The 27,568-nt window shown below is 39.4% G+C and overlaps 1 protein-coding gene across 1 annotated transcript in view; it reads right to left on the reverse strand.

The window, feature by feature from the left end:
• The window catches only part of LOC124635538, a 91,431-nt gene continuing 63,863 nt past the window's right edge, over positions 1 to 27,568 (reverse strand). Inside the window, exons 36-70 of the mRNA XM_047171444.1 lie at positions 27,110 to 27,250; positions 26,138 to 26,277; positions 25,589 to 25,822; positions 25,133 to 25,268; positions 23,823 to 23,931; positions 22,796 to 22,999; positions 22,352 to 22,472; positions 21,627 to 21,817; positions 20,605 to 20,743; positions 19,882 to 20,083; positions 19,295 to 19,496; positions 18,611 to 18,799; positions 17,404 to 17,565; positions 16,844 to 16,955; positions 14,404 to 14,657; positions 13,573 to 13,715; positions 12,987 to 13,146; positions 12,268 to 12,411; positions 11,771 to 11,873; positions 11,214 to 11,362; positions 10,537 to 10,743; positions 10,033 to 10,213; positions 9,550 to 9,662; positions 9,006 to 9,153; positions 8,476 to 8,583; positions 7,537 to 7,688; positions 6,963 to 7,105; positions 6,281 to 6,438; positions 5,685 to 5,826; positions 5,213 to 5,310; positions 4,704 to 4,852; positions 4,003 to 4,185; positions 3,235 to 3,380; positions 1,674 to 1,786; positions 1 to 1,278 (exon numbers count right to left, since the gene is read on the reverse strand). Of these exons, the coding sequence (XP_047027400.1) occupies positions 1,162 to 1,278; positions 1,674 to 1,786; positions 3,235 to 3,380; positions 4,003 to 4,185; positions 4,704 to 4,852; positions 5,213 to 5,310; positions 5,685 to 5,826; positions 6,281 to 6,438; positions 6,963 to 7,105; positions 7,537 to 7,688; positions 8,476 to 8,583; positions 9,006 to 9,153; positions 9,550 to 9,662; positions 10,033 to 10,213; positions 10,537 to 10,743; positions 11,214 to 11,362; positions 11,771 to 11,873; positions 12,268 to 12,411; positions 12,987 to 13,146; positions 13,573 to 13,715; positions 14,404 to 14,657; positions 16,844 to 16,955; positions 17,404 to 17,565; positions 18,611 to 18,799; positions 19,295 to 19,496; positions 19,882 to 20,083; positions 20,605 to 20,743; positions 21,627 to 21,817; positions 22,352 to 22,472; positions 22,796 to 22,999; positions 23,823 to 23,931; positions 25,133 to 25,268; positions 25,589 to 25,822; positions 26,138 to 26,277; positions 27,110 to 27,250 (5,393 nt within the window). The 3' untranslated portion in view covers positions 1 to 1,161. The remainder of the gene's footprint in view (positions 1,279 to 1,673; positions 1,787 to 3,234; positions 3,381 to 4,002; positions 4,186 to 4,703; positions 4,853 to 5,212; positions 5,311 to 5,684; positions 5,827 to 6,280; positions 6,439 to 6,962; positions 7,106 to 7,536; positions 7,689 to 8,475; positions 8,584 to 9,005; positions 9,154 to 9,549; positions 9,663 to 10,032; positions 10,214 to 10,536; positions 10,744 to 11,213; positions 11,363 to 11,770; positions 11,874 to 12,267; positions 12,412 to 12,986; positions 13,147 to 13,572; positions 13,716 to 14,403; positions 14,658 to 16,843; positions 16,956 to 17,403; positions 17,566 to 18,610; positions 18,800 to 19,294; positions 19,497 to 19,881; positions 20,084 to 20,604; positions 20,744 to 21,626; positions 21,818 to 22,351; positions 22,473 to 22,795; positions 23,000 to 23,822; positions 23,932 to 25,132; positions 25,269 to 25,588; positions 25,823 to 26,137; positions 26,278 to 27,109; positions 27,251 to 27,568) is intronic.

Consider the following 27,568-nt stretch of genomic DNA (forward strand, 5'->3'; position numbering starts at 1 on the left):
TATCCAAAAACCATCCTTTATTATTTAAATTCTAGAAAAATATTAAATATCACAGAGATTGCATATTTGTTATATAAACACAAAGTGCAGAGAGCAACACTCATGTCGGTGTTGCCATCTGTACATTTAATTACATTCTTTTATATCATTATGTACAGTCAGCATAATAAATTATTACAAAAAACGTGTCACACTGACCGTACATTATTATTCTATATCTTACAGTCACACTTATGTTGATATGTTTAAATTAAATTACTAAGTATATGTGTATGTAGTAAATTCGTAAATTGTCCTTATTTACCAAAGTATTTTTATATAGATCTGTCTTTAAATATGGTTTATTTTCTGCTTTGAGCTAAATATGGTCTTCAATCACATAAAATATAATTGAACAAGTCTTCTTTAAAAAAAACAAAAATACTTATAACTAAAACTCTTACCAGTCACTTACAAGCTAAGGTCATTTTGAAAAACATTTATCTATTTACGTAGTCTTCACAGGTTTAACATTTTTGTCTGCATTACAGTGGGAATTCACTTTTTCAATTTTCCTATTTTTAATACATATATTATATTCTAGTTTCAAAATCAAGTATAAAAATAGGTAACAAATTGAGATTACCATTATATCACGTAGCTAAAATTCTTAACTTTAAATAAACTTCTATATCGTAATAATTTTGTTCTCTGAATAATATCACTTGCCATTTCCATTTTCAATATTATCATTTACATGTTATATTTATATATTTAAGGCACCATTTATCTATTCTAAGTATCGCTTTATTGTCATTTTTTCAGTAATTTCGCCTAAGACATTTCAATCTTTACTTTTATGGATGGACCTTAAACGATGGCACCTTATAATAGAGACTTGAAGACATACCTTACATTACGTTTCTCCTGCATTTGAAGTACTAGGTATATAGTATCTTATATCGTATACAAGGTCAAGGTCACATCTATTTTAAAAACAAATCATATTTTGATTCAAACTTATTAACGTGTAAGCGAAAGGCAGAATTCCACTAAAAGGTGGCACATTTGTTCACGAAAAAGATTAAGTACAGTTTAGCACACCAATGGAATCCCGTCTTAACAAACATTCGTATTTTATATTTAACATTTCACAGTACATTTTCTAAAGTAAACTACTAATTATAGTGAGGTGACAGTGTCGAGGTCATCCGTGTGTCGGATGGCGGTCGGCGTCGGAAGCGGCTCAACCTCCACTGTGTCGGGTATGTCTGACTTGTCGGTGAAGCTTAGGAACATCTGTAGGCATCAAGAAAATCTTGAAATGTTATACTTTCTAAGTATATCTCAGACAATTATGTGTTATGTTTTGGAGGGCACGTTAAACTGTAGGTCCCGGCTGTCATTTAACTCCTTTGGCAGTCGTTACGGTTAGTCAGAAGACAGTAGGTCTAACACCAGTCTTAACAAGAGGGGTTTCCTGGGTAACTGGGTTGAGGAGGTCAGATAGGCAGTCGCTCCTTGTAAAACACGCAGCTGCATCCGGTAAGACTGGAACCAGACCACAACATAGTTGGGAAAAAGGCTCAGAAGATGATCTAAGATTTTTTAACCGACTTATTGTAGGACGTGTGTGTTGCTATCAGTCAGTTATATTTTACTAGTGTATATATGAGTTTAGACAAAGGGTTTACCTGTTCAAGTGAACTTTGGTTGATAGTGTAGTCCTCAATATCACAGGTGCCTTGTAGTTCCGCCATCAGCCGGAAGATGTCGCTCAGCCGAGTCGTTATTTCTTTTTTGTCAACTGTAAACGAGAAACATATTTATAACGAACATTACATTTTGGATTACCTGCACGAAATAAACTAGACGTTTGGTTAACAGTAGGATATATTTGCAATGATTTGAAAATCAACTAAACTTAAGTACCACTACACTAGGAAATTCAAGGTCAACATTTAATTCAAGGCCAAAAAAAACCCCCGACCCAAAAAAAGTACGCAATTAGTATGACAAAAGGTTAAAAACGCTAAACCCTATAAAAAGCAAAAAATAACTTTTAACACTACGTAAGTACCAACTAAAGCATGTCAGACTAAACTAAATTTTGTCGTGTCGGGGGACCGCTCTAATTTATTAGCCTAACGTTAGAAGTAATTAAGTATATACTACTTATAACTGTGTATATAATTTTGTTTTATACGAATGTTGTAATTAGGTAGGTATCATTTGATTTATGTAAGTGTTTTTGAAGGTAAAAAGCGGTCCCCCGACACGTCAAAATTTAGTTTAGTCTGACATGCTTTAGTTGGTACTTACGTAGTGTTAAAAGTTATTTTTTGCTTTTTATAGGGTTTAGCGTTTTTAACCTTTTGTCATACTAATTGCGTACTTTTTTTGGGTCGGGGGTTTTTTTAAATTTATAATTTAATTTTATTTCATGCTTTTTGAAGGAGCCCCTTAATTTTTTCTTCTTTCAGTTAATTTCTTTTATTTTAAGATGGGGTCGCTCTATGCGATCTCGGACAAAGGATGCTGTTTAACAATCCTCATAACATACTGGCTCTGGGAGAATTGCACAGATTGAGGAAACATAAACCTTTGGTCATTCTAGATTTTCAGCGAAGATATAAATCGGTTTATCCGTTTCATTCCGGCATTCCAGGGTTTCATCCGCCACATCCCATTTCCAGTATCAGGTTCTCGTCAATTGAAGAGAACTAGTCAAGACAAATTCAACGAGCCCAAACTCGATGGGTTTACTAAAAGGCAGTTCAGGGTTACGTCTCCTACCTTCGTGCCCTAACAGCAGACCAGCTCGGTGGTTCCAGAAGACATTAGTGTTTCAAATTTCAGATCCCACACATGCTTGCAAGTAAACTGAGCGTGTAACATTCTTCTCACACCTAACAAACGGGCTGATGACCTTGAAGACCTGAACCGATTTCCACCAAACATAGCTAAGAACACTCCCGAATGACACTCCTTTTAAACAAAAAAAACCGCATTACAATCGGATCATCCGTTTGGGAGCTACGATGCCACATACACACACACACACACACACAGACACGTCAAACTTATAACACCCCGTCGTTTTTGCGTCGGGGGTTAAAAATCGAAATAAAATACTAGAAGTAAGAACATTTTAGTGAAATATAATGAGAGGGACTGATAGTTTGATGACTTTGATACGACAAGACAATTTTAATTTTTTAAAATCTGAAGTGCTGTAAGTTAAGCAGTAGTTACCGGTAACATGCGAGGGTATGAGGAAGTGTAGCTCGCGCTCGTGCAGCACGCGCAGCACCGCGTGCGGCGCGCGTGACGTCACGCCGCGCCACGCCGCGCCCGCGCCGCGAGACACGCGGCATGCCACGACGTAGCCGCCGCCGAACCTAAGCAAGCAGGTAAACAATTATTCGCCATAGGGAAACTGATGACAGCTAAAATCATTATCATCTGTATTTCAGACAGCATGAATTAAACATCGAACATTCAAAAATACATAATAAAATAAAGTTTGTATTTACAAATCTAGAGATGTTAGTAACTATTTTACTTACAAACTACATATGTTATTTTTATATTTCACTAAGGAAAGGGGGCTTTCCATAAAGTGCTTCCATTATGGAGTACACCCTTATTTTTATATGAAATTATATTAAAAGACACAGAGATAGTGAGGGTGGGCGTTTTGGAGGCTGTATTTGTAACGTTCTAATCAATGGCCTTTTTCCATCTATAAAAGATGATATAAGCTGCATCCGTGTCAAGTTGTTTGGTTTTGGCACTTGCGCTGATGACTAACAAAGCCTATGCGGGAGCGACAGCGCCGATCGCAACGTCCACAAACAAACTGTGTTCCCGGTGACGTTGGAGGTTGTGCCATTCGTTCGTGACGTAGATCGCACTTGTGGGAGAGCAGATCGAACCAGGCTTTGTCATGCGCGACCACGTTCTAAGAGTGCTGATTTATCAGCCTAATTTTGTTAAATAAACTTGGATTTTAAGCCGTACCTAGTCAAGCAATCATCCAGCGACGCCAGCGCGACCAGTCGTCCAGCACGCAGTAGCGCGACGCGCGCGGCGAGGCGGCGCGCGTCGGGCAGCGCGTGCGTGCTGAGCAGCACGCCGCGCGCGCGCCCGCACGCCGCGCGCACTCCGCGAGACACGCAGCCGCGGGACACTGGGTCCATGCCGCTAAGGGACAAATGTTCGTATATAAAGCAGATTTAAACTTACAATTTGTAGTTCACAAAAATGTAAAAACAACTCTCCGACCCGCACTTAAAGAAGCGCCATAAACATTTCGACGGATTCGACATAAACATTCCCAAAGGACGTACTTCTCAGACGCTTCACTCATTGTCTTCAGACTATCTATCTACATTTAGAATTTGATCGAATCCACGCAATCAAAATCTACTATTGTCACGTACGTATTGTGGCCACATTATTCCGATACTAGAATTTTACCACACAGGTACCTATAGATTATGGGGTTGTACGCGGGTGTTAAGCAATCTGTGGTTGCATGATTTTGCAATGCGTCTCACTTGATTGATGCGGCATTATTCAGCACTAGTTAACGACGGTGTGATAAAAATAATGAGTGCATCTAAAATGGCCTCTTCCAAAATCTCTCCTATAGACTGTGAAAGAAGCCATTTCAAAGCGTAAAAATTGAACATAAGGTTCAACTTGAATCCATTACTGACCTAGTAGGCTCATCAAGCAATACGAGCGGTGTTCGCGCCATGAAGGCGAGCGCAGCACACAGCTTGCGCCGGTTGCCGCCCGACAGCGCGCCCGTACGCACGTGCGAGTACCGGCCTAGCTCGAACACATCCACTGTACGCTTTATTACCTGTAAGTAAACAAGAGTTGTACCTAGTCTAATACTGAAGATCATCGAGATATCTTTGAAATAAAGATTCTTACAAAAAAAGTCAACTTTAACAAAAATGACCTTTGACCTTGAATATCTTTTGTAGAACATATGAGATGAATGGTTATTTTTAATTTTAATGTAGTACTTTATAATCATATAACAGTTTTGCGTTCAGACAGAAAATTAAATGCAAGAGTCGATCTCTATTTAGACTGGACTATTTAATAAACTGTTTGACTTTGACTTCCTAGTCATTCACACTAAAAAGTATAAAATATTGACAGCAGTAAATGGCATTGCAAATAAAACGGGTAGGTAATAAAACTTATTCCTCACCTCGGCCTGGTCGGCGATGCCTCTTAGTCGGCAGTACAGTTGTAACGTTTCCTCCACTGTCATCAGCGAGTCCAGAGCGTCACTCTGAGGACAATAACCTGGAAACATCACACAAATATTCTAATATTATTCTCTGTCCAGCTGTCACATTTTCTGTACTAAATAATGGACACATATACTAGATAAAGAGTTTTTTTATGTTTGTTTGCAATGGATAAACTCAAAAACTACCAATTAAAAAAAAAATACATTATCTGCGACTGACATAGGCTATATTTTATCCTGGTGCGGGCGGTAGTCCTCAAGGGATGCTGGTGAAATCGCGGGAAAAAAATATTTCATAGGTGTCAGATAGCAATATCTGGCAGACATTTATCTGGTAGTAGGTAACATTAACTAACAGATAACTAACCGTCTCTTCATCGGTAATCAGTGAAACCTTAATATCTATAAGTTTATAAGCAGAACTGACTGATAAGTCCTCGACATAGCTGCGTGGATGTAACAGGTTCGTTGTTGAGGTACAGTTGTCCGGCTGACGGACGCACCTCGCCGGTCAGCATCGAGAATGTCGTCGACTTGCCCGCGCCGTTCTGGCCGAGTAGGGCTGTGCACTGTGGGGAACATAACACCATTGTTAATGGATAGGATCATGGTAAGAACAAGATGTACAAGTAAACTAATATTTTAAAGCTTAAGGAGAGAGCGAGAGGGAGTGTAGGGAGTACCTACATCATCATCATTATCTCCCGAGGCTTTTTCTAACTATGTTGGTGTTGGCTTTCAGTCTAACCGAATGCAAGATATTGGGGGAGTGTATAAGAGAGAACAAATGGCGAAGACATAAAGAATACATATGGATATTAGATAGGGAGAGTACATAAGTAGATAAGGGAGTAGATAGGGGCAGTACATAATTGAGTATTGAGGGGGAGCAGATAAGGGAGAACAAATCGGAAACACATGAGGAAGTACTAGTGTTTAGGCAGTACATAAATGAGTACACAAAGTATCTAAAAATTAATAACTATGGTTATGGGTTTACCAGATTCCCCAGTCATATCTTACCTGTCCAGGAGGTATGCCTAACGTAAGGTTAGCTACGGCAAGCCTCGGGCCTGCAAGCGCGCGGTACACCTTGCCCAAGTCCTCGCACTGAGCTGCATCACTGCACGGCGAGACGATGCGCTGCATCGAGTTCTTCTTGCCTTCTGTGTGGATGAAGCCTGGGGTAAAGAGGAAAGATCAGTGATTCAGTTTTAGACGTAGAACATATAAGAATCCTCAACGGATTAGAAGGTACGGTATGGCAAGAGTGGCCAACCGGTCAATTGCGATTATTAATGCAGTCGATCGTGGCAAGCTCCGGTCTTAAGATATCAATAGGTATGTAATTGGTAAATATTACGGCCATGTCTTCGCTATTCCAAGAGTGGATCTAGGTAAAATACGTCGAAGGAAAAATGGATGGCATTAAAAGAACTCGTTAGTTGAAGTACGCCGATCACGACGGAAAGCTTTTTAAAAGCTTTTTGTATGTAACTTATGGAATCCTATTGCAGCATTACTAATATACTATAACGAGGTAATGCTCCAAGCCATGGGGATAATTTTTTAGGTATGTTTTTTTTTTGTTTGTACTATGTTTGTTATTTATGTTTATTGTAAATATGTAATGAATATGAATAAAAATAAAGGTACATGACAGTTAGTAAAATTATAACAAATAATATAATGCAGTAATACTGACCTCTGTTAATATTTCCAATAGTGTTGAGCCGTAGTGGCGGCGCCCGCGCATGTGTCCGCGCGGAACGCACGCGCGCACGCTCCGCGTTCACTTCATGCGCCTCTAACTCTGATGTACTAGATGGTATGTGCTCTGGACGAAGTCTGGGGAAGAAAAATAAAGCTGTTATTTACTTCTGGCAATTTTTATTTACAACAAAAATATACGTAGTTATTTTCATGATTTTAAAAATATTTGCTTCTAGCGAAATATGTGGAGAATTGTGTAGAAAAAGAAGAAAATCATAAAATACAAAAAGTATCGCATAAATATTTGAAGAGACATAACGGACGCTTCTTTTCAGCAAACTGCTATTACCACGTTACCCACAGAGTTCCAAAAGCCTGTGACCTCTTCAAAAAGTAACGAAGCATCTTTCCAAGAACAATTTTTCCCATATCCTACTTGTGTCCGAATAGCACTAACACGTACATTTTTCTCAGCAGTAATACCTGTAGTATAGCTATGAGTCTACGGCCTGTAAACTTTACTTCAAGGTCAAAGGTCAAAAAGGTCAAAGGTCACTTATTCTTACCTGGCCATAATCGTATCGAAGCAGCTATACTCAATAGCCAGGTTGAGCAGCAGCAGTATGGTGCCCACCACCACCAGGTAGATGTAGTGGTACAGCACCAGGCTGCTACCCAGTGGGTCTCTGTACGTGTCCATGCCGAAACGACTCAGCACCTGTGGGGTGAAAATCAAAATAATATAGTCAAACTGGGCTGGTAATTGAGCACTTTTTGAAAGTCAAAAAAATTATAGGTACAAGAAGAAGGTCTTCGGAAAGGTCATATTCAAGAAAGAAAAGAAAGAAAAACTATTTATTAACGCAAACGACGCAAAAGCAACAAAACAAATAAAACTAATGACAAAACAAACAAACATTTAAATACGCTGCATTTGCGTCACCTTGCGAAAAAGGGACAGCGCTCAGCATAAATGGTGTGCCTCGCGCACGCGGGCACGAGCCAACAGCGCTGGTTTTCAGCGCTGACCCGCGTGTCCTTGCCTCGGAAATTTAATAAGTTCCGAGACAACCCTGGACATGTTTAACGCTATTTCGGCAAGGAACATGTACTACATATTATATAACATTATATAACATTTTTCTTTTACATTAAAATACAATTATTTTGTGGTCTGTGTTATTTTGCACAAAAATCGTTACCAAAAAAGGGTTTATGAAAGCTAAAATGTGTGCTAAAGACAGAGTCTATAAAAGCTCTCATTTAGGAACTTCAAACAAATAGCCGCAAAGTATCACGCTACAGTCCTCTTTATGATTTTTACGGTAATTCGACCATAGAGTTACTCTGACTTTTATAAGACCAGAGCGTTTCCGTTTTTCGGAACAAAGTTTTCACTAAGTAGGAATATTATTTTTTCACACCTTTCCTATGAATTCTGCTTCTATCTACCATAACGATTATTAATTTTTATTCACTTAGTTATTGTATCGGTTTTAACTAACCTGTGCCTGTATGGTGTTCTTGGCGATTTCTAGCAGTCCGTCTCCGAGCGCGAACTGCGGCGCCAGCAGGAAGATCTTGTGTAGCACGTAGCGGACGTGGTCTGTCGCCTGTGTACAGAAGTGAGCTTTATGTGAAGGCTTTAGAGTTCAAATTAGTATGGAACTTTGGAAAGTTAAGTTTAGCAGGTCTGAAGTATGGCTTCAGTTGTTTGCGCATTCAGGTCTATTGAAATCTTTGTCTGCCATTGCGATAATAACCAACATATACTTGTACATTAAATAATCACGGTTAAGAACGAAGCCCCATTTATTAAGGTCATATAGGTATTTCCCTTCATGAATAGTCAACTCTGAGAAGAATCCTCCTAAGGAACTTCGTTCTCAAAACTTGTAGGTTTTTAGGTCCAAAAGTCGCATACGGAGTCTCGGGTTCCCGATTCCCAGCAAAATATCTCTGTTTATGAAGGATTTTCATCGGACTACGAGAGTATGAGAATACAAAGGTCAACTGTATGATAAAAGTAACTAACCTCAGACTCGGAGACGATATCAAAGATGAGCAGTATGGTGATGAATGAGAGGCCGAGGAAGGCGTTGCCGCAGAACAGCACCATGTTGGCGATGCTCGCCTCAGAGAACAACTTCTCTAGCACGTAGATGAAGTTCAGGCACGCGTACCTGACGCAAAAAATTAGGGAACATTATTTTTTACATATTTCGGCATAAACAGTGAGAAACTTCGACGTTTAATAGTATAAATTGATAGAAATACAGTTCGCGCTAAATAACTTTGCATAACATAAGTAAGTCATTGATTCCTTGAGCATTTTTTACTACAGATCTTTTACACATGCTTTGTTTGTCCGAGAGATGGCTGCTATTGACTTCACATTAGTCGTCACAAAAGTCAAAAGTCTGATGAAATGGCTATCTTCAGAAATGCTGGCATAATTAACGCAAACTATACACGCGGATGAAGCCAGGTGCAATGGTTACATAGGTACATGCTTGAATAATAAGTAATAAGTTTAAGTAATAATCTTTATCAAAAGACTATGCTTTAAGGCTACTCACCCATACAGCACGAAGAGCAGACATATGGCAGGCAGGTTGTTCCGCGCCACGAACACGGGGAAGCCGAACGCCGACATCACTGCTGCCGTCACGCCCATGTTTATTACCATCACCTGTAAGTACATGTTACATGCAATTTACTTTGGATATATAGGAAACACATTGGAATTATAGTAAACTAGCTGTTCCTTACGGTTCCATCTACGTAGAGGGAACTACTACTCTCAACCGCATCTACCAAATTCAAATTATTTAAACCGCGATTCAATAGTTTGAGCGTGAAAGCCGGATAGACAGATAAATAGAGTTATTTTCTCTAATGCAAAAGCTACGTTATGGATTTTGATGAAACTTAGAGTAATACAGCTTAAAAATCAGAAAAGATGGGATACTTTTTATTCAGGTACGGTCAGCAGTTCCCTTGGGTAGCAGGAGAAATCGCTGGCGAAAGCTTGTCGTATATGATTTAAAAAGTCTAAGAACCAGCATATCCCAAGCCAGCGCCGTGGTCCAGTACAGCAGCGGAGTGACTCCACTCAGCAGCTGCAGACGCTTCTCCTGTGACCTTCGCGCTCCCACCACGTACACGCCAGCTCCGGCCGGTATGAGGCAGAAGGCGAGGAGTACCAGCCCGGAGATACCTGCGTCTGCTATGTGCTGGTAGCTGGAGAACATAAAATAAATATGCGAATATTTTTAAGGCTGCCAACTCATGTCCGATATAGAACACATTGATAGCAATAGTACACCGCACACGTCTTACAAAAGTCGGCAAGGTAACCCTAGTCAGATAGTCCTTCAAATAATGACCATAATTATCTGCCCTACAAAATGTCCACGAAATTACAAGCTTCGTACACAAACAATATGCCAGCAGTAGGTTTGAGCTCATTTTTCGTTAAAGCACAATTTTGGTGAAATTACGCCATAAAGACTTTCATAATATTCAATTCTAAACTAAAATGCACAAAATCTCACAATACTCACACAGTAGCCTTACTAATTTGCTCCTTAGAAATCTTAAGCGGATGAGTGTAAGTCGTAATGTTGGCGGAAGGAGATCTGGTCACGGACTTCAAAATGGCGGAGTTGATAGCGTTCACGTATGCTGGCATGGCGTGGTGACCCTTATTGTTGTACCAAGCTATTAGGTTGGTGAGGTTGTTCTTGAGGGACGCTGAGTAACCGCCGTATCTGAGGAGTGGGTTTACAAATTAGGATTACAAAGTTTATAAGTAAAAATACTAGCATAACATGTCATATAGCATGTTCTTATAAGAAATACTAGCTCTGTTCTGATAGAGTAGGTAGGTCCAAAATTTTCCGAGTAGCTTGAATACAAGTGATGGTACACAAAATCGCTACGGAAATTGGAATAAGGGAAAGGTTTGCAGTACCTACCGACCGGATAAGAACTGATATTTATTTATTTATTTTAGGTAAAACCTAAAGCTCTATACAAAATGCTGTAGAAAAAGGTTTTATGAACTGACTTCCTAATTCTATTAAGTGTCTATTTGGTTATTATTCCATTACTTGATAAGCAGAAATACATCACTTTTGCGATTATGTTTTACAAATGATTTATTTCTCGCAATAAGAATACGTTTTGGAAGGAAACTCTCATACTGCAACAAAGTTATATTCTCATAATTGCTACCAACCTCTTTTCAATATAAATCTCCTGTGTATCCACGAGCCAGTGGTTGAGGGTGTTCGCGTCTGGCAGCACCATCATGTCGGGCAGGCGCGTCATGTCGTCCGTGACCTCACACTGCTGCTTCACCACTCCACATTCACAGTGAGGAGAGTCCTGGGAGAGAAACAATTCAGAGTTGATTAAGGAACCAATATTATGATGCTACATCGTCTGGAACGGAAAGTATTGAAGATCTTTGAAACTTTTTCTCTACATAGAAACTAGCTGTTTTTCTATTTCATCCACTTTCAAAAGGAACTACTTCCCAAACCCGGATAAAAACGCGCCCAAGTGACTCCGTTACATACATTTTTTGCCAGTGAAAGTCCCGTCAAAATCGGTCCAATCATTTTGAAGTTAACCGGAACAAACAGAAAGACAAAATGCAAAATGGTTGTAATACTATATAAAGTATATAATATACATTCATGTCCATATGCTCTTACTTTAGTTTTGGTTAACTTCATATTACAAATAGACACTCCAATTTCATATATTTGTATAGATGATGGCATAGCGTACCTCAGAAGTCCAGGTCTTAGTTCGTTTGTCCACCATCAGATAGTTAAGTACGTGCTCCGCAAATGATGGGTTCGTTTCTTCTGAATATATCGAGGGTTGTGGCCTGAAATAAAAGAGAATATTCAACCAATTGCGGTATTCAGTTTCTTGTCTGAGAACTTTGACGTGGTTTCTCAAACTTTTGAACCAATGTATAGTTTTAAGATATTTTCTTGTACTTGAACGATGTTACTTGCCATATAATTCTAGGTCAAGGGAAAGTACCCGATGGGTTTGGATTTCCTTAAAACCCAAGTTACACAACAATATAAACGAAATATTTCTTAAAACAACTGTTTCCAATTTTCACGTTTAATTTTAAAAGTAAAGAACTTGGATCTAAGAATGACGAAAGTTTAGTGCGTATGATCCAATTAACTTACAAATATACATTACACTAATAAAATTAACGTTAACACATATACAACCCCAGATAATATAAAAGAAAATATACTCACACTATAAACTCAGTGGATCCCTGATACAAGTGGTCATCAAGTTTGAGCGCGATCTCGTCATCGGCCGGGGGGCGTAACATGGAGAAACCCATGGCCACTATGACGAACAGTGACGGCAGTACCACCAGGATGAACAGTAGCCATCTGGGTGGACAATGGTGGGGTTAGAAAATAGGTGGAAGAGTTGGTAGGGGAAAATTATTTATCGATAATAACAACACACATCACGCCATACATTACGCCCTGCTAGGGCGTAATAATTTACTTTAAAGCCAAATATTGCAACTTTTCATAATAAAACAATAACTTAGAGTATTTATTGTATAATTTTATCCTACATAATAATTATATATTTTTTTATATAATTAAAATGAGTAAAAATAATAATTGAATCTTTTTAACCTGATAGTCCTTTACGTGGAAATTTACGTATACATTTACATGTTCATTCGTCTGAATCTTAAGTAGAAATTGATTATTTAGCTCTAGCTCTGTGTGATAACTGTATACCTATTTAATCGTTAAATTTTATTTGTATTGCATTCATATCGAAACACTTGTATAAGTAATTGAAAAGTAAATGCGGTACTGGGGCACGGCAATTCGATTTAGTGATATGAATGAATTTATCAAATTATACCTAACGTAGTCATGACTTATTTCCGCTTTAAATTATAAAATTAAATGTTATTATTTCAAATAATCGTTTCGACTCCTACCTGTTCCTAATATGATGCAAGAACCGTGCATGCATGAGCGCCAGGAACTGCTGCCAGGCGGAGCCCTTGAGGGGGCCTTCTAGAGGCACCAGCTCCTGCGACGCGCGGTCTGTTCTGATGCTGGAGCTGGACGCACTCTTGGATGGAGTGCCTTCCGTTACTGCGGCAGAAATAAATGGTGAACGTGATAAAAAATGTTACATGTTATATATAATAACATTGAATTTTAAGTGTTATTATTGAGTGTTAAGGTTGAAGGGTTTAGTACGTATTACATTATTTATATTATGCAATGATTTCCTAAACATAAAATGCAAGAAGTGCAACTAGTTCGCTTTGCCAGGCAGTGCTTGAAGACACGGATACATATACTACGATCACCATTGCTTCAACAGCCGGTAGAAATCAGTCACTTTTTGTATATCAATGCTTTCTTCCTTTTATACCGTGGAAACACATAGATGAAAAGTAACCCATTCATGCTTCTGATATTTAAGCCACGTTTCATCAAAATCATTACAGTAGTTTTTCTCGTGCGCACAAAATTTCTCCTTTATAATATTAGAACTGATGTAAAATATCTTACAATACTCAATGCCGTTGATGGGCGCGTCGGCTTGCTGGCAGATGTTGAAGAACACCTGCTCGAGACTGCTGCAGTCCATGCTGTAGGACTTGAAGCCAAGTGCCGTCTGAGCTGCCTCCAGCACCGTGCACACTTGGAGGAAGCTGACGACAGATATACTTACTTAAAGCTGTTCCCAATTTGATATCTATCTGTGAGTTCGCTTACTAGAGATAGGAAGTTGACATTGGTTGTATGGGACTAATATCAATAGAAAGAATATTGGGAACGGCCCTTAGTCATTAGCGCCCTTGAAGGTCCTTTTTATATAATTTAACTAGCCATTTTCCCGCGGTTTCACCCGCGTCTCGTGGGAGCTACTGCCCGGGATAAAATATAGCCTATGTTACTCGCAGATAATATAGCTTTCTAATGGTGAAAGAATATTTAAAATCGTTCTAGTAGTTTTTGAGTTTATCCATTACAACTAAACAAACAAACAAAGTTTTCCTCTTTATAATATTAGTATAGATATGCAAAGAACATTTTTCGAGTTAACAAACACTATTTGTTATTTTATTTCCATTAATTTACTCTACGGCGTTTGATTCAAAACTTTTCTATTAGGGCGGAAAGTGGCACCGTACGTGCCTGTAGACGTTGTGGTAAGTGTAATTATTCAAAGAAATGTATTGAAAACCAAAAAATTGCTAAATGAGCGACTAAAACAAAATAAACTATGGCTGCAATTTGTTCGCCGTGAAATGACTGAACCTATTAAGTTTCTAAAAGATTTTCCGTTAATTCAAATCAGCGATCAAGTAACAGTTCAAATAATGAAATAAGACTTACTTATTATTAATTCCATTGACATCAAAGAAAGGCAGCCCAATCTCAACTTCTAAACCATTAACATCAATAACATTAGCATTCTTCACGACGTCTCGAACCACGGTCAGAAGCTGCTTGGTCTTCTCTTCCTGGCTGGTCTCCTCCCAGGTCTCGTCATGGTCCGGGGCTCGGTCCGGGTAGACCACGGTCAACTTGTACCCGTTGCCAAGAGTGCGTTTGATTTCTATCGGCGAACCCGTTGTGTGGACTTGGCCCTGCGAAGTTTAAATTTTTGGAATGGTAGAACAATAGAAGGTTGTATTTGGATGGATTACGAGCCTTCTGTGATGGAAATCAGTTAAAACATATGAATCGAAACAGATATTGTATGGTACCGACTAGTTTAATAGCGCCTGTGAACAAAGGTTTTGCTGTGGGAATAAGGGCTAGATACTGTGATATTCCAAGCGTTTTGTCCTTAAAACTTACATATAACTATGTAAGTTCAACTTATTACAAAAATCATACCTATATGCATTATCAGGCCTGAAATTTATTCGCAGCCGCAACCGAAATATCAAAACAATTTTCTTTGCACGTTTGTTGTAGGGTTAGTATTTTTTTTTTTAGTTTGAAAATAATGGATTATAGTAAGTAACTATGAATACGATTCCTTCAAAACCCCTTGGTTATTGTCTAATAATTATTTTAAGCGAATAAAATTTTATAAACCGATGCCACCGATAGCAACCGTTCGAATTGATTGACTAAATCGAGTCTCTTTCATAAAATACCAACAAAACCGATTTCATATTGACTAAAAAATCTACAGAAAATTCAAAAAGAAGTTTTTAGAAAATTCAAATTCAAAGGAAAAACCAAAAGAGGTCATATTGGCTACTACCGTCATGTGGAGACATTGTCTCGTATCATCGTGTTAACCCATCGTTTCATCAATGTTTAAACTATTCACGTTATAATTAATATTAGCTTATCGCTGTTTCATATGGTAAAGCAGGATTTAGAGCGGCTCCTGCCAGCACCGCCTTCCGGAGTAGCCACGGACCCCCGACAGTATGTCATCGAAATTTGGAACTGTATAAAATTGCTGTGAAAACTTCACTAGCGCGATGCAGGATCTGAACTTCAGCGATTTTTCACGGCGACTGTGTTTTGTTTGCAAAGAATATTTTTATTCAAAAGTATAGAGAATTTATTGAAGTTTTCCCTGATATTTTTTGTTTGGAATTTTAATTTGAATTTGAAGTTTAATTTAAGAATGTAATGTTGTAATGACGTTCCTGTTTGAGTGATAAGGATGCAAGTAGGTTTTAGTCTAGACCGAGTGAAATAGTGCTCTGATTGGTCAGTCTAGACGTTCCCGCCCGCCCACTTATTGATTTTCAGTCACCCTTCGTTCACCCCTCACGTGTGTTAATTTACAAACAGTCTACAACTTGCTTACCTATAGAGCACACGTTTTGTTTTTAAATGATAAAAAATATATAAAAGTATGATAGAATAATAGATTAATCATTAAATATATGTATTTATCTATAGGTAATAGGTATAGGTAAAATACAGTATGGAAAAAAATACTTACTGTAAAACAGTATTCAATGACATTTACTTTTCAAATATTTATTACTGAAAGTGCTTTTGTAAAGTATTATTTAAAAAAGTTTTTACTGAAGCTCAGTAAAGCTTAATTTAGCGGATTCCGTAGCGTTTCTTTCCGCAGACTTACGACTGTGGTTTATAACCTTACGAATAATAGCCTCACATGAGTTCTACTCAAGTAGTAACTTACGTTAAGTTACTTAATTAATAATTGTGAAAGTTTTTACTTTTAAATACCGAGCTGTTAAAATGTGCTAATTAAATACCTACATTATTTCAGCTTATAGGTACTGACGAAACATAATCTTACTACGTTCTGCTCGCGGTTTCATTTGCTTCCTAAGAGCACTAAATTCCATCCCCGGATAAAAAGTAGCTTTTATGTTATGTAAGCTATATTACTGATAAAGTTTAATAAAATCCGTGCAGCAATTTTAGAGTAAAGAAGTTACAAATATACTCACTAACATTCGCTTTTATAATATTAGAGCACCCGCACTTTGCACAGTCGGCCGATAGTATAGTTGTCTATATTGTTGGCATGAAATATTTTTTAACACAATCATGAATTATGAGTGGAAACTTGTAATTGGCCTTCTTCCACATTATTATGCTATAACTAAACGATGTATATATGTAGCTGTAAGTTTTCTTAAAATTAATAAAATAAAACAAAGAAGTTAGTCGATGTGATACCGGTCAGATACCTACCTGATGGTTTTTGTGTGCTACCATTCATTTCCATACTGTGTGTGTGTACTACTTGGCCGACTAAAACTTTACCTTGTGCGGGTAGTCTTTGATGAAAAGTGTGATAGGTTGATAGGATGTAGGTTCTTACCTTATGCATGATGACGATCTGATCACTGAGCAGTTCTGCCTCGTCGAGATGGTGCGTCGTCATCAGGATGGTGCGGTCTTCTTTCAGCTTCACTATCATCGACCAGATGTCCCTGGAATAAATACTTTATTCAGAGACGGACTCCCAATGACGATATATATCATCATCTACCTAGCCTTTTTTTTATTGTGTTGGGGTCGGCTTCCAGTCTTACCGGATCTCAGCTCCCATACATAGATTTAAAACTTTTGTTTGTTTAGGTATTTTATTTATTTACGAATATTTACAAGCTTTGCAAGAGACAATAAGATGATCAGTACCCCACCTGATAAGCTAATGTGTTTTCAAAGGGCTATCATCAAACGAGACTTCATTCAAAAGTTAGATAGTTAAATGTACCACGACACCTAAACCATATTTTCCAAAATTTTACATTGATTACCTACAACAAGTAAAACTATACTGCAATAAACAACTTTGACAACTGAAACTTTGAAAACTGCTTTTCTCAAACAATTCTGAAACCAAATCAAGATGCGAACACGCAGTAGTTCCCTCACCTTCTGGCAGCCGGATCGACTCCAGCCGTGGGCTCGTCGAGGAACACGAGGTTGGGCTGCCCGATGAAGGCCAGCGCCACGCACAGGCGACGCCGGGTGCCTCCTGATAGTCGGGACACTGGCTCCGAGCTCACTGGGCCCAGGGATAGCACTTCCAGCATTCTGGAAGGAGAGGTAGCATTGGTGGCTGGTATGGTTTGGGAGAAATTTTGAGAGATTTTTTCCCAAACCACTGGAAACACTTGAGATTTAATAAACATTAAAAACCTTGTCTGTCAAAGTGTAGAAACAGAACCTATGCTTCTACACAATAGAAGACGTTGTTAATTGTAGAAAATAGATTTGTACCTACCTAGTTACGAGTTAAAATATTATTTATGTTATAATTTTCACATGCCTACAGTTTTACCACCTTTTGTATTCACTATGTCTCTGAAGATAACGATTTTCATTTCATTTCATATGACAAACTACATTAGTCATTTTTCCACTCAAAATTTTATTGGCATTTGCGATGGTCCAAGTAAGTTACGGGCGAAGCTTGCTGATTAAAACTCAACTTCCTTTTGAAGCCGTTCCGCGATAACTGCACGCGATAACTGCGCGTACAGCTGCACGTGCTCGCGCGCGCTCAGCGCCGGCAGCAGCACGTCAGGATGTTACTGCGAGGGGTGTTGGCTCACCTGTCCACCTCATGCGGCACCTGGTGCGGCTGGAGGCGCGTGTTGAGGCGCGCGTACAGCTGCACGTGCTCGCGCGCGCTCAGCGCCGGCAGCAGCACGTCAGGATGTTACTGCGAGGGGTGTTGGCTCACCTGTCCACCTCATGCGGCACCTGGTGCGGCTGGAGGCGCGTGTTGAGGCGCGCGTACAGCTGCACGTGCTCGCGCGCGCTCAGCGCCGGCAGCAGCACGTCAGGATGTTACTGCGAGGGGTGTTGGCTCACCTGTCCACCTCATGCGGCACCTGGTGCGGCTGGAGGCGCGTGTTGAGGCGCGCGTACAGCTGCACGTGCTCGCGCGCGCTCAGCGCCGGCAGCAGCACGTCAGGATGTTACTGCGAGGGGTGTTGGCTCACCTGTCCACCTCATGCGGCACCTGGTGCGGCTGGAGGCGCGTGTTGAGGCGCGCGTACAGCTGCACGTGCTCGCGCGCGCTCAGCGCCGGCAGCAGCACGTCAGGATGTTACTGCGAGGGGTGTTGGCTCACCTGTCCACCTCATGCGGCACCTGGTGCGGCTGGAGGCGCGTGTTGAGGCGCGCGTACAGCTGCACGTGCTCGCGCGCGCTCAGCGCCGGCAGCAGCACGTCGCGCTGCGGACACACGCCCAGCCGCGCGCGCGCCGCCCGCACCGACACGTGCCCCGACGTCGGCCGCAGCATGCCCGTCAGGATCTTACTGAGAAGGGATTATTCAACGTCAAGACTGGTTTTATACTAGCGGATTAACTGCACATAGCGATGACGCGCATGTATGCGCTAACCAGAGACACCATATACTAGCAACTCTTTGGCACTAGCCTCGTATTCACAAGTACCAAGTAACAATGCTTAAATTAGACAATGTATGCGGGGGACAGTGTTTTTTTAAGTATGGTTGTGCTACAGTGTAAAATGCGCTAATCTGGAAATCTTTTTGTCGCGATATTCCTAGTCTTGAAAATTAACCAGTTAAAGAGTTAGGTTCCTAAGAATGACAATTTATTCTCTATGTAGTGCTCAAATTGTCCGAATGTTACAAAAAACAAATCTAGGTAATCAAAATTGGGCTCATCGAAATAAGCACCTTTTCACATCCGAACCACGAACGTACTTTCAAACGATTGCAACATCAGCTGAGTCAAAATAATTCATCATCTGCTCTTTTCTAAATATCACATAAAATAAAACTTACATGAGCGTAGTCTTCCCAGCCCCGTTATGTCCCAACAGCGTTGTAATCTGTCCCTTCTGCAGTTCTATGGAGACGTTGTCGAGCGCCAGCTTGGGCCGGCGGGAGCGGGGTCCGTATACCTTGGTGATGTTCACGATGCTGACTCCCGCCTTCTCGTCAGTCGTCGTGCAGTATGTTATGTTGCTCTTTATTGTTTTTATACCTGTGGGCGAAGTATATACAGTTATACAAAAACACATTTTATACTTAAACTATTGTCATTAGTCTTGTGCTCTTGAAAAAGTAGTCTTCTATCAATGCAATTTGATGACGTCGAGGGAAAGATGAAACCAAAACGCATTTTAGTAGCACTTTGATACATAATCAAAAATCATCATCCCGCTCGTTTCCTATTTAATTGGGGCCGGCGCAGCATGTCTTCTTCCGTACTTCTTCATCTGGTGTCATCTCAAGAATAACATTGTATTTAACCTACTAAAATACAGACTACAAAAAGAAACCCGTCTTTTATCATATCATCATCATTTTCTAGGACACAGTCCGCCTTATTCCAGTAATCCAACCATTAAAGTTCATCAAATACTCACCAAAATACCGATCAATAGTCCACCCAATAGCCAAATAGATAGCGGCATCAACGATCATCATGAGTGCAGCCAGGCCGATGCTCATGTCATCACTATCAGCCGGAGCCGCCCACAGTTGCGGCCAGCCCGCGCCGGACCCGTGAGCCTCGAACCGCGTAATGTAGAGGAATGCGTAGCAGAGGGATGATGACATTGAGAGGCACTACGGAACATATAATAGGTTTTTAAAAGGGTTTTATTGCTTGAAAAAAAGAGTGGTACTTACAATGAAAAGTATGCGTTTGCGTCAAAAAGTAAGAAAATAAGTGGAATGGAAGATTTGGGAGCAGTAACTCAAATAGACTGCATAAAGTTGCAATAGTTCTATAGAACACACATTTTATATAAGATGTCTTGGGAGTTTTCAGGACTTTTTGTAGGCAGTTATAATGTTCCCTAAGTCTACCCGTCATTGTCACGTACGATAATCCTTTTTTTTTGTTGATTTTTTAAAGGAGAAAAACAGTCCCTAACGAAAGTAGGGTAGAAATTCCTAGTATAATGTACCTAATACATATCTGTATAATTAAATAAATAACCAACCGATAACCGATATAAGTTAAATAACCGTTTGTTTTTACATAAGTGGGTAATTTTAGTTTTAGCAACTTTAGAAACTTGAATAAATATCAAAACTACTTCAATAAAACATATTTTCTATAGATTTAAGAGTAACAAACTTACAACAATAGTCTTGAGCGAGCTGTAGAGCACTGCCTCCAGCGACAGTATGATGATGAAGGGCATGAAGCTCACGAGGTACAGCATGGCAGCACACACCGCCGCCACGCTCGCTGACGAGAACAGCTTGGACAGCATGTAGCTGTGGAAGGAATTAGGAGTTTAGCTGGTGGAAATCATCTTCCAAGCCTTTTCCCAACTATGTTGGGGTCGGCTTCCAGTCTAATCGGATGCAGCTGAGTACCAGTTTAGTTTAGTGCAGCTTTACAAGGAGCGACTGCCCTGTCTAACCTCCTCAACCCAGTTACCCGGGCAACCCGATTCTCCTTGGTTAGACTGGTGTCAGACTTACTGGCTTCTGACTACCCGTAACGACTGCCAAGGATGTTCAATTACAGCCGGGACCTACAGTTTAACGCGCCATCCGAAACACAGTCATTGGTGTCTAAGATATACAACAATAATCATAGTACAAATTAAATAAAAAGGAAAACAACAATACCTAACTAATTACATCGTTATTTTATCGTTAGTTTATTATAAAAATAAAACAAAACTATATTATTACAAACCGGCACTACCGGTTTGTAATAAAATACAACTGACTGCAGTTACGCGCGTAGGGCAACGCACAGCAAAGGTACGTGCGTGTTCAAACTTTTTCGGTGTACGTCCAATATGGCGCGCCATTGAATACAACGTCATCAACGCGACGTTGCCGCTCTGCTCTGCGTATAGTACGGCGTAGTCACGCAGCCTGTTTGTACCTTGGCGTAGCTGCATTGCGTGGCTACGCATTACGTCGACGCGCACGTCTACGTTACGCAAGACCTGTCTCATACATTTCCATACATTACAACTCAGTGGTACGTGCACGTCTACGCTTACGTCTACGCATACGCATCCGGTCTGCTCGAGCCTTTAATGTAAAGACCAAGGAGAAAAAGAAAACATAAAAAAAATTAACAGCGATATTAACGTTATTTCTTCAAAACTAACTAAATATTTTAAATATGACCACTCACCAGAAACTCAGCACAGCCAATCCAAATATGAACAGCAGAACAAACACGAGACTAGGATCTGTGTTCGGCAGTATATGTCCCAGGTACAGCACCAATGTGATGCAGAGGCAGGTCAGCGTCATCTCCAGGCAGGAGGAGAGGAACCAGGACAGAGTGTGCCAGCGGAGGTCCACGCCCATCACTGACATAAGCTAGAGAAAGAAAGATGTGAGGTAGTTTAAGAAAATCGGTCTATATTGTATCTGTAATACAAATGTAAAGCTTTTTTATTTTTAGCGAATACCTGTTATTTAATTGTACAGCTATATAGTCTAGCTAGCTAGCTGTATAGTCAAGTCTCACGTTTGTTCCTGCACGAAACATGAACAAATGCAGATGGTTAATCATATGGCCAATTGTTTAACATTTTTTTTCTATAGATTAAATAATTATCATTTTAGATGTAAGTTTAATTTTATTTTGTTGTACACTAAGTTGTAGCTCTAAGCCATATTGTAACACCCTACTCTATACATTGTGGAATGCAAATACATACATAATATGAATAAAGCAAAATTGCAGATGACAGATACAATGGTAGATACATTTTTATTGTTCCAAGTCCTCTTCTCATTAATTAAATAATGAGCTGATCACAAGGCTTACTCGAGGTAAGATGGGCGATTTCCGACTTTGAAGTCTAAGTCTCCTAAAAGATATTGTGATTAGCCAATGGGAGTTCTTACCATGGTATTCCCGGACTCCTTGTCAGACACAATGAACCGCACGGCAGAGGCTACGGTGAACAGAAGAGAGAAGAAGAACGCCACGATCAGCGACTGTGACTCGTATAGAGATGTCTGGAAGCTGCAAATTATACATCCAATTTTTATCTGTTTTGTGAAAGTTGCAAATATTCTTAAAGTTTACTTTGGAATAAAAGATGATGAATTTAAACCGTAGGTAGTTTTGATACTTGAGCAATAACCACACATTATAATTACCACATATTTAATGTACTTGTGACAAAAAATGAAGTTATTTAGTTTTAAAGATATAAAGTTTTCGAGAGCCCAGTATTGCTAAAACTATTTTCCTGGAAGCTTCATTGAGCTTTAGATAATTAAAACTGTTTGATAAATCAAGCAGTTTTGGTTCATCCGAAGAAGTTTCCATTATGCAAAACTTACTAATCCCTCCTATAACAAGGGTACGGAGTCTGCTGCGTATACACTGCCCAGTCAATCTCCTGCTGAGTCTCTCTCCTCTCCCTCCGTGAGGAGTTGTGGGAGAGGCGGATGATGGCCTTATCCACGATGTCCTGGATCTGCACGAACCCTCGGAAGTAGCGCATGTGTTCTATGAAGTTGGACTCAGGACCTGGGATCCATAGGCTGAAGGGAAACAAGTGGATTTTAGATTGAAAGTTCTTGAATATCTAGATTTTTTTTTCACTGGTCAACAGGGACTTTTGATTGCAAGACTATACAAATTATATACTCCTACCTACTAACTATTTAATGAAATAATAATTATGATTAAAAAATGGCATCAAAAAACTCCTCATCGCTGCCCACTGGGAGTGTACCTCTATGGCTGCCAGTATTGCCACGTTGTATGTCAATGCTTAATTTTTGACCAAAATAAAAACTAGCCCTTGAGAGATTAAATTGAAATAAGACGTCGAAACAATTACTGCCTTTCTTTGTTTAATATGTATGGTCATCCCGTCCCATCGGGTTATAAGAGTAAAGGAATAGTGAGTGCACCTGTGTCTGCGCAAATGCTCGTGCACTATAATATGTCCTGCGCAGCTGGCTGAGCTCCTTAAATGAGAACAGCCGCCGTGGTCGAAATCGGCCGTGGACGCCATTATTATTATTATGTATGGTCAGAGTTGGGTCTGAACACAACGATTTCCTTTTTGACTGATACCTACTCAGTAATACATAAGTTTATAGCTTCTAAAAAGTCTTGAAACCAATGTTTATTATATTTTAGGGAGATACCAGCGCTGGGACTCTGTCTCGTTACGGGTCGCAGCATTATGCTGAGCGAGGGCCGTATTGCGCGCTTTAGGACGCATATTTTCCCTTAAATTTGTTTTATGTTCTTTTTATCTTTTTATCCATGTTATGCTCATTTTGTTAAGGGCATTTATGCGTCTTATATTTTGCGCAATAAAACTTTATTTTCTTTCTTTCTTTCTATACGTACTAGTCTTTAAGCCTGGTGGTAGTAGGCGCGTTGTCGATATCCATTCTGATCTTATATTCCACGTTTTTCAGCGAGTTATCCAGTTTGTCACTGTTCAGGAATACCACACCTAGGAATAAAAAAAAACTGAGTTAAATATTGTATTTTACAATCATGATCCTGTGAGTTTGATTTCCTCATAACGGTTATATAATCTAAATATATCTATTAAAGAAAGCCGTGTTAGTACACATTTTATAACTCAAGAATGGCTGAACCGATTAAGCTGAAAATTAGAGGAGAGATAGCGTAGACCCGGGAGAAGGACATAGAATAGATTTATTATCATCCGACTACGGGAAGCAGTTATCTCTGGACGCTTGTGAAATCGTGGGTGAAAGCTAGATACTCATATATAGGTAACTCAATTTTGGAAAAAGTGATAGATGCGTCTTTGTTACTTTCGGGGCCGTATATTTTATCCCGATACCTACGGGAAAAATTTCCCCGGGGACGCAATAAAATACTAATAAATAAGACTTCATGTATCCATAATTTTTTTCATAGATCTAATGGGGGGTAAATTAAGTCAGCAGTAGTACTGACTCTTCAAAAATTAGTTAACCAGAATGTAGGTTCTAGTTTCACCATAGGTTTTTCACAAGAAGTTTGTAAATGTCAAAAATTTATTCATATGATTGCTACTTAGTCTAACTTTGTGAACGAAACCATAGCGCGATTCAGAATATCCACTGCCATGAAGAGCGCCATCTATCGAGCAACGCCGTATTCATTGAAGCACAAACATTTGTGAGGATGACACCAAAACGTGTGTTTTTTTTTTTTGTTATTAAAATGAAACTATTCGATCTTTTAATTCCGTGCTTATTTTTATTTAATGCTATTTCTACAATTAACTTGTAATAATTTACATTAAAGCTTGAGAAAAACAATTTTAAAGCCCACTTTTCTCTCAACGAGTTACAAGGTAATTTTGTTCAATACCTAATAAATATTGGACTTTGAACAGGTCATTAAAATTGTGATTAATTATTTTCTACTCAAATAGCAGCCTTTGTTTCTATTTACTTCTTTCTGTATGTAAGCGTTTTTCAACACAACTTATCAAATCTTTTATTCATAAAAACAATATTTTTAAACTATAACCCAGAAATTAAGTAACAGAATCTAATCTATCTAATGATAATAAAAAAAGAAAGGTAAGTATTTTATTTAGGAGTTTTAGTTTATTAAGTGGTAGTTGAATAGCATGCAGTCTACTAGTAACCGAATTCGGACAAGCAAAACTTCTAGACGAAAACTGCACTTACCGGCGGAGAATTCGTTGACGATGCTGAGCTGTGCCGCTTCGTGGGACAGGTGATCTTCGCTGGGAGACGGTTGGAACCGGTCCAGGTTGACGCATTGCAGGAGCTGAGATGCCTTGGACAGCAAGCTACCTATGCTCTGAAAAGGTAGGACATTCAGTAAATACGTGCCAACTGATGTTGTTGTAACTAAAACTCTGGGTTTTTTAAATTCTTTACACGTATCTCAGATGAATGTACGCAAGCAGAGAGCATTATTGTGTTCGGTTGTTGAATCATGATTTTAATTGATCTTAGATATTAATAACACCTATCTATCGAAGGTCTATTCTAAGCTTAACAAAGAATATGGTATGGTAAGGAGACAAAAAAAAGCAGAAATATAATTTTGATAACACAATATCCAAAAATAAATTCTGATCTAGATAGACCCAAAACATCATAGGTCCGGATCCTTACATCCAAGTCCCCGAACTGATCAAAAAGTTCATCGACGTCAACATCAGGCATGGCCACATCATCCCCTTGTATCAGCATCTTCCTGAGGCTGCTGAACTGGGGGGCGGTCACCAGTCTCCTCAGGACAGCTATGCCGTCCCGGTGTGAGGATAGCTTGCCCACTGCTGGGAATGAGGAGGAGAACGACTGGACTAAGCGGGTCAGCTTTATCATTGTGGAAAATGTCGAGTTCGCCTGTGGAAAAATGTTTGAAGAATTAGGTGAGTTGAGCTAGGTCGTTAGAAATCAGAAAGAAAAGGCATGTGTTGAAGGGCAGATAAGTGGTAAGTGGGTGATAGTAAAATTATAGGGCACAGCTATTTTCGGGAGACGCAAAGTTGACTTTCATAATTACGAAGTCAGTCAGAAAAGAAAAGATAGGCCAAAGAGGTGATAAATTAATCAAGCTTTTAAGAACGGTAGACAAGCTTGCAGAATACTTACAGAAAAATCTGAAGTTAACCCTGTTCCTAGCAAAAAAATACCAACATATGTCCCAGAACAATTTACCTTCTGTATGATCCTGGTGACAGCAGGTGTTGGCGGGGTGTAGAGGATCTTGCCCATGATGAGCGGCTTCACGAAGCTCCACACGATCTTACCGCCCTCCACGTTGATAATGTCCATGTAGAGGGAGCGACAGAAGTCAGCTGTTCAAACAAATAATTGCATATGGTCTAAAAGGTATGCATAAATTGATGCATATCTCTAGATTATCTATGTTCTCTGTTAGGAAAGGCATCTAAAGCGCATAGCCAAATTTTCACAAATTCTTGAGCCAAGTTAAGATCGTGGAAGAAGGTTTGATCTTCAGGGCAATAGAGAGTAGAGGGAGAATTTGTTACGTTAACATCTAGGACCGTAAGTCTACCTGGTTAAGATATCTACAGGTATTTGACGAATCAGAGTATCCCATACAAGAGTGAAGTCAGAAAATCTGGACTACCAAAGTGATTTTGGAGAAAATAATAATACTGTAGTCCTAGCAGGTATACACCTTGTTTGTGTTGTACAGCTACAACATAACCATCTGCGCATGTGGGTGGGCACGCCGATTTTATGCTTATATTAAAAATACATTTTTATTTTATTAACAGGAGGCTTTAGATACACTTAATAGACTGTAAGTAATGCTCGAGTACTTAGTCTTTATAGGTGTAGATCTGTGTGCTAGCCTACTTGTGTTAAGTTTGTATCGTTTTTTTCTTTCTTAATTTTATATAATGGTTATCATGTGATAATGATATTTTTATTTGACTTGTTTTGTATACATTCTGGTTCTTCAAACCTTACAGACAGACATGTGTTGCTGGGGAGTTTGTTGCGTCACTTCTTCTTCCCAGCAAAAACACATAGGAAGTGGTGAAGGGCGGGCGTTTTGGGGGCTGTCTTTTGTTTTTGACGTTCGAAAAGTGCTGATTTATCAGCCTAATTTGAATAAACGATTTTGAGTTTGAGTGAGTTTTTGAGTTTGATACTTACTGGGCAGTACATCAAGTTGTGCCTGATCAGGTTGTGTGGAGAAGTCCTGGGTAGCCGCGATGGACTTGTAGAACCGGTTCGTGTTCATCTCAAACGGTTTGCCGCACAGCATGTTACCGACGCTGGATAAGAATTCCGGAGCTGTTGAGAAATATAAAGATAAAAAAGTCATTTATTACGATTTTCATTCACACTTGTGTTTCTTTATTTTTTTTTACTTATATAAAAGTATTATTGAAAATAAACTGTACATTATTTTGAAGTAAACTCAATTTACATAAAAAAAAACCGGCCAAGTGCGAGTTGGACTCGCGCAAGAAGGGTTCCGTACCATTATTTAAAATGAGCAAAAAAATCACGTTTGTTGTATGGGAGCCCCCCAAAATATTTATTTTATTCTAGTTTTCAGTATTTGTTGTTATAGCGGCAACAGAAATACATCATCTGTGAAAATTTCAA

This window comes from Helicoverpa zea, chromosome 13 (assembly GCF_022581195.2).
Source record: "Helicoverpa zea isolate HzStark_Cry1AcR chromosome 13, ilHelZeax1.1, whole genome shotgun sequence".
Lineage (NCBI taxonomy): Eukaryota > Metazoa > Arthropoda > Insecta > Lepidoptera > Noctuidae > Helicoverpa > Helicoverpa zea.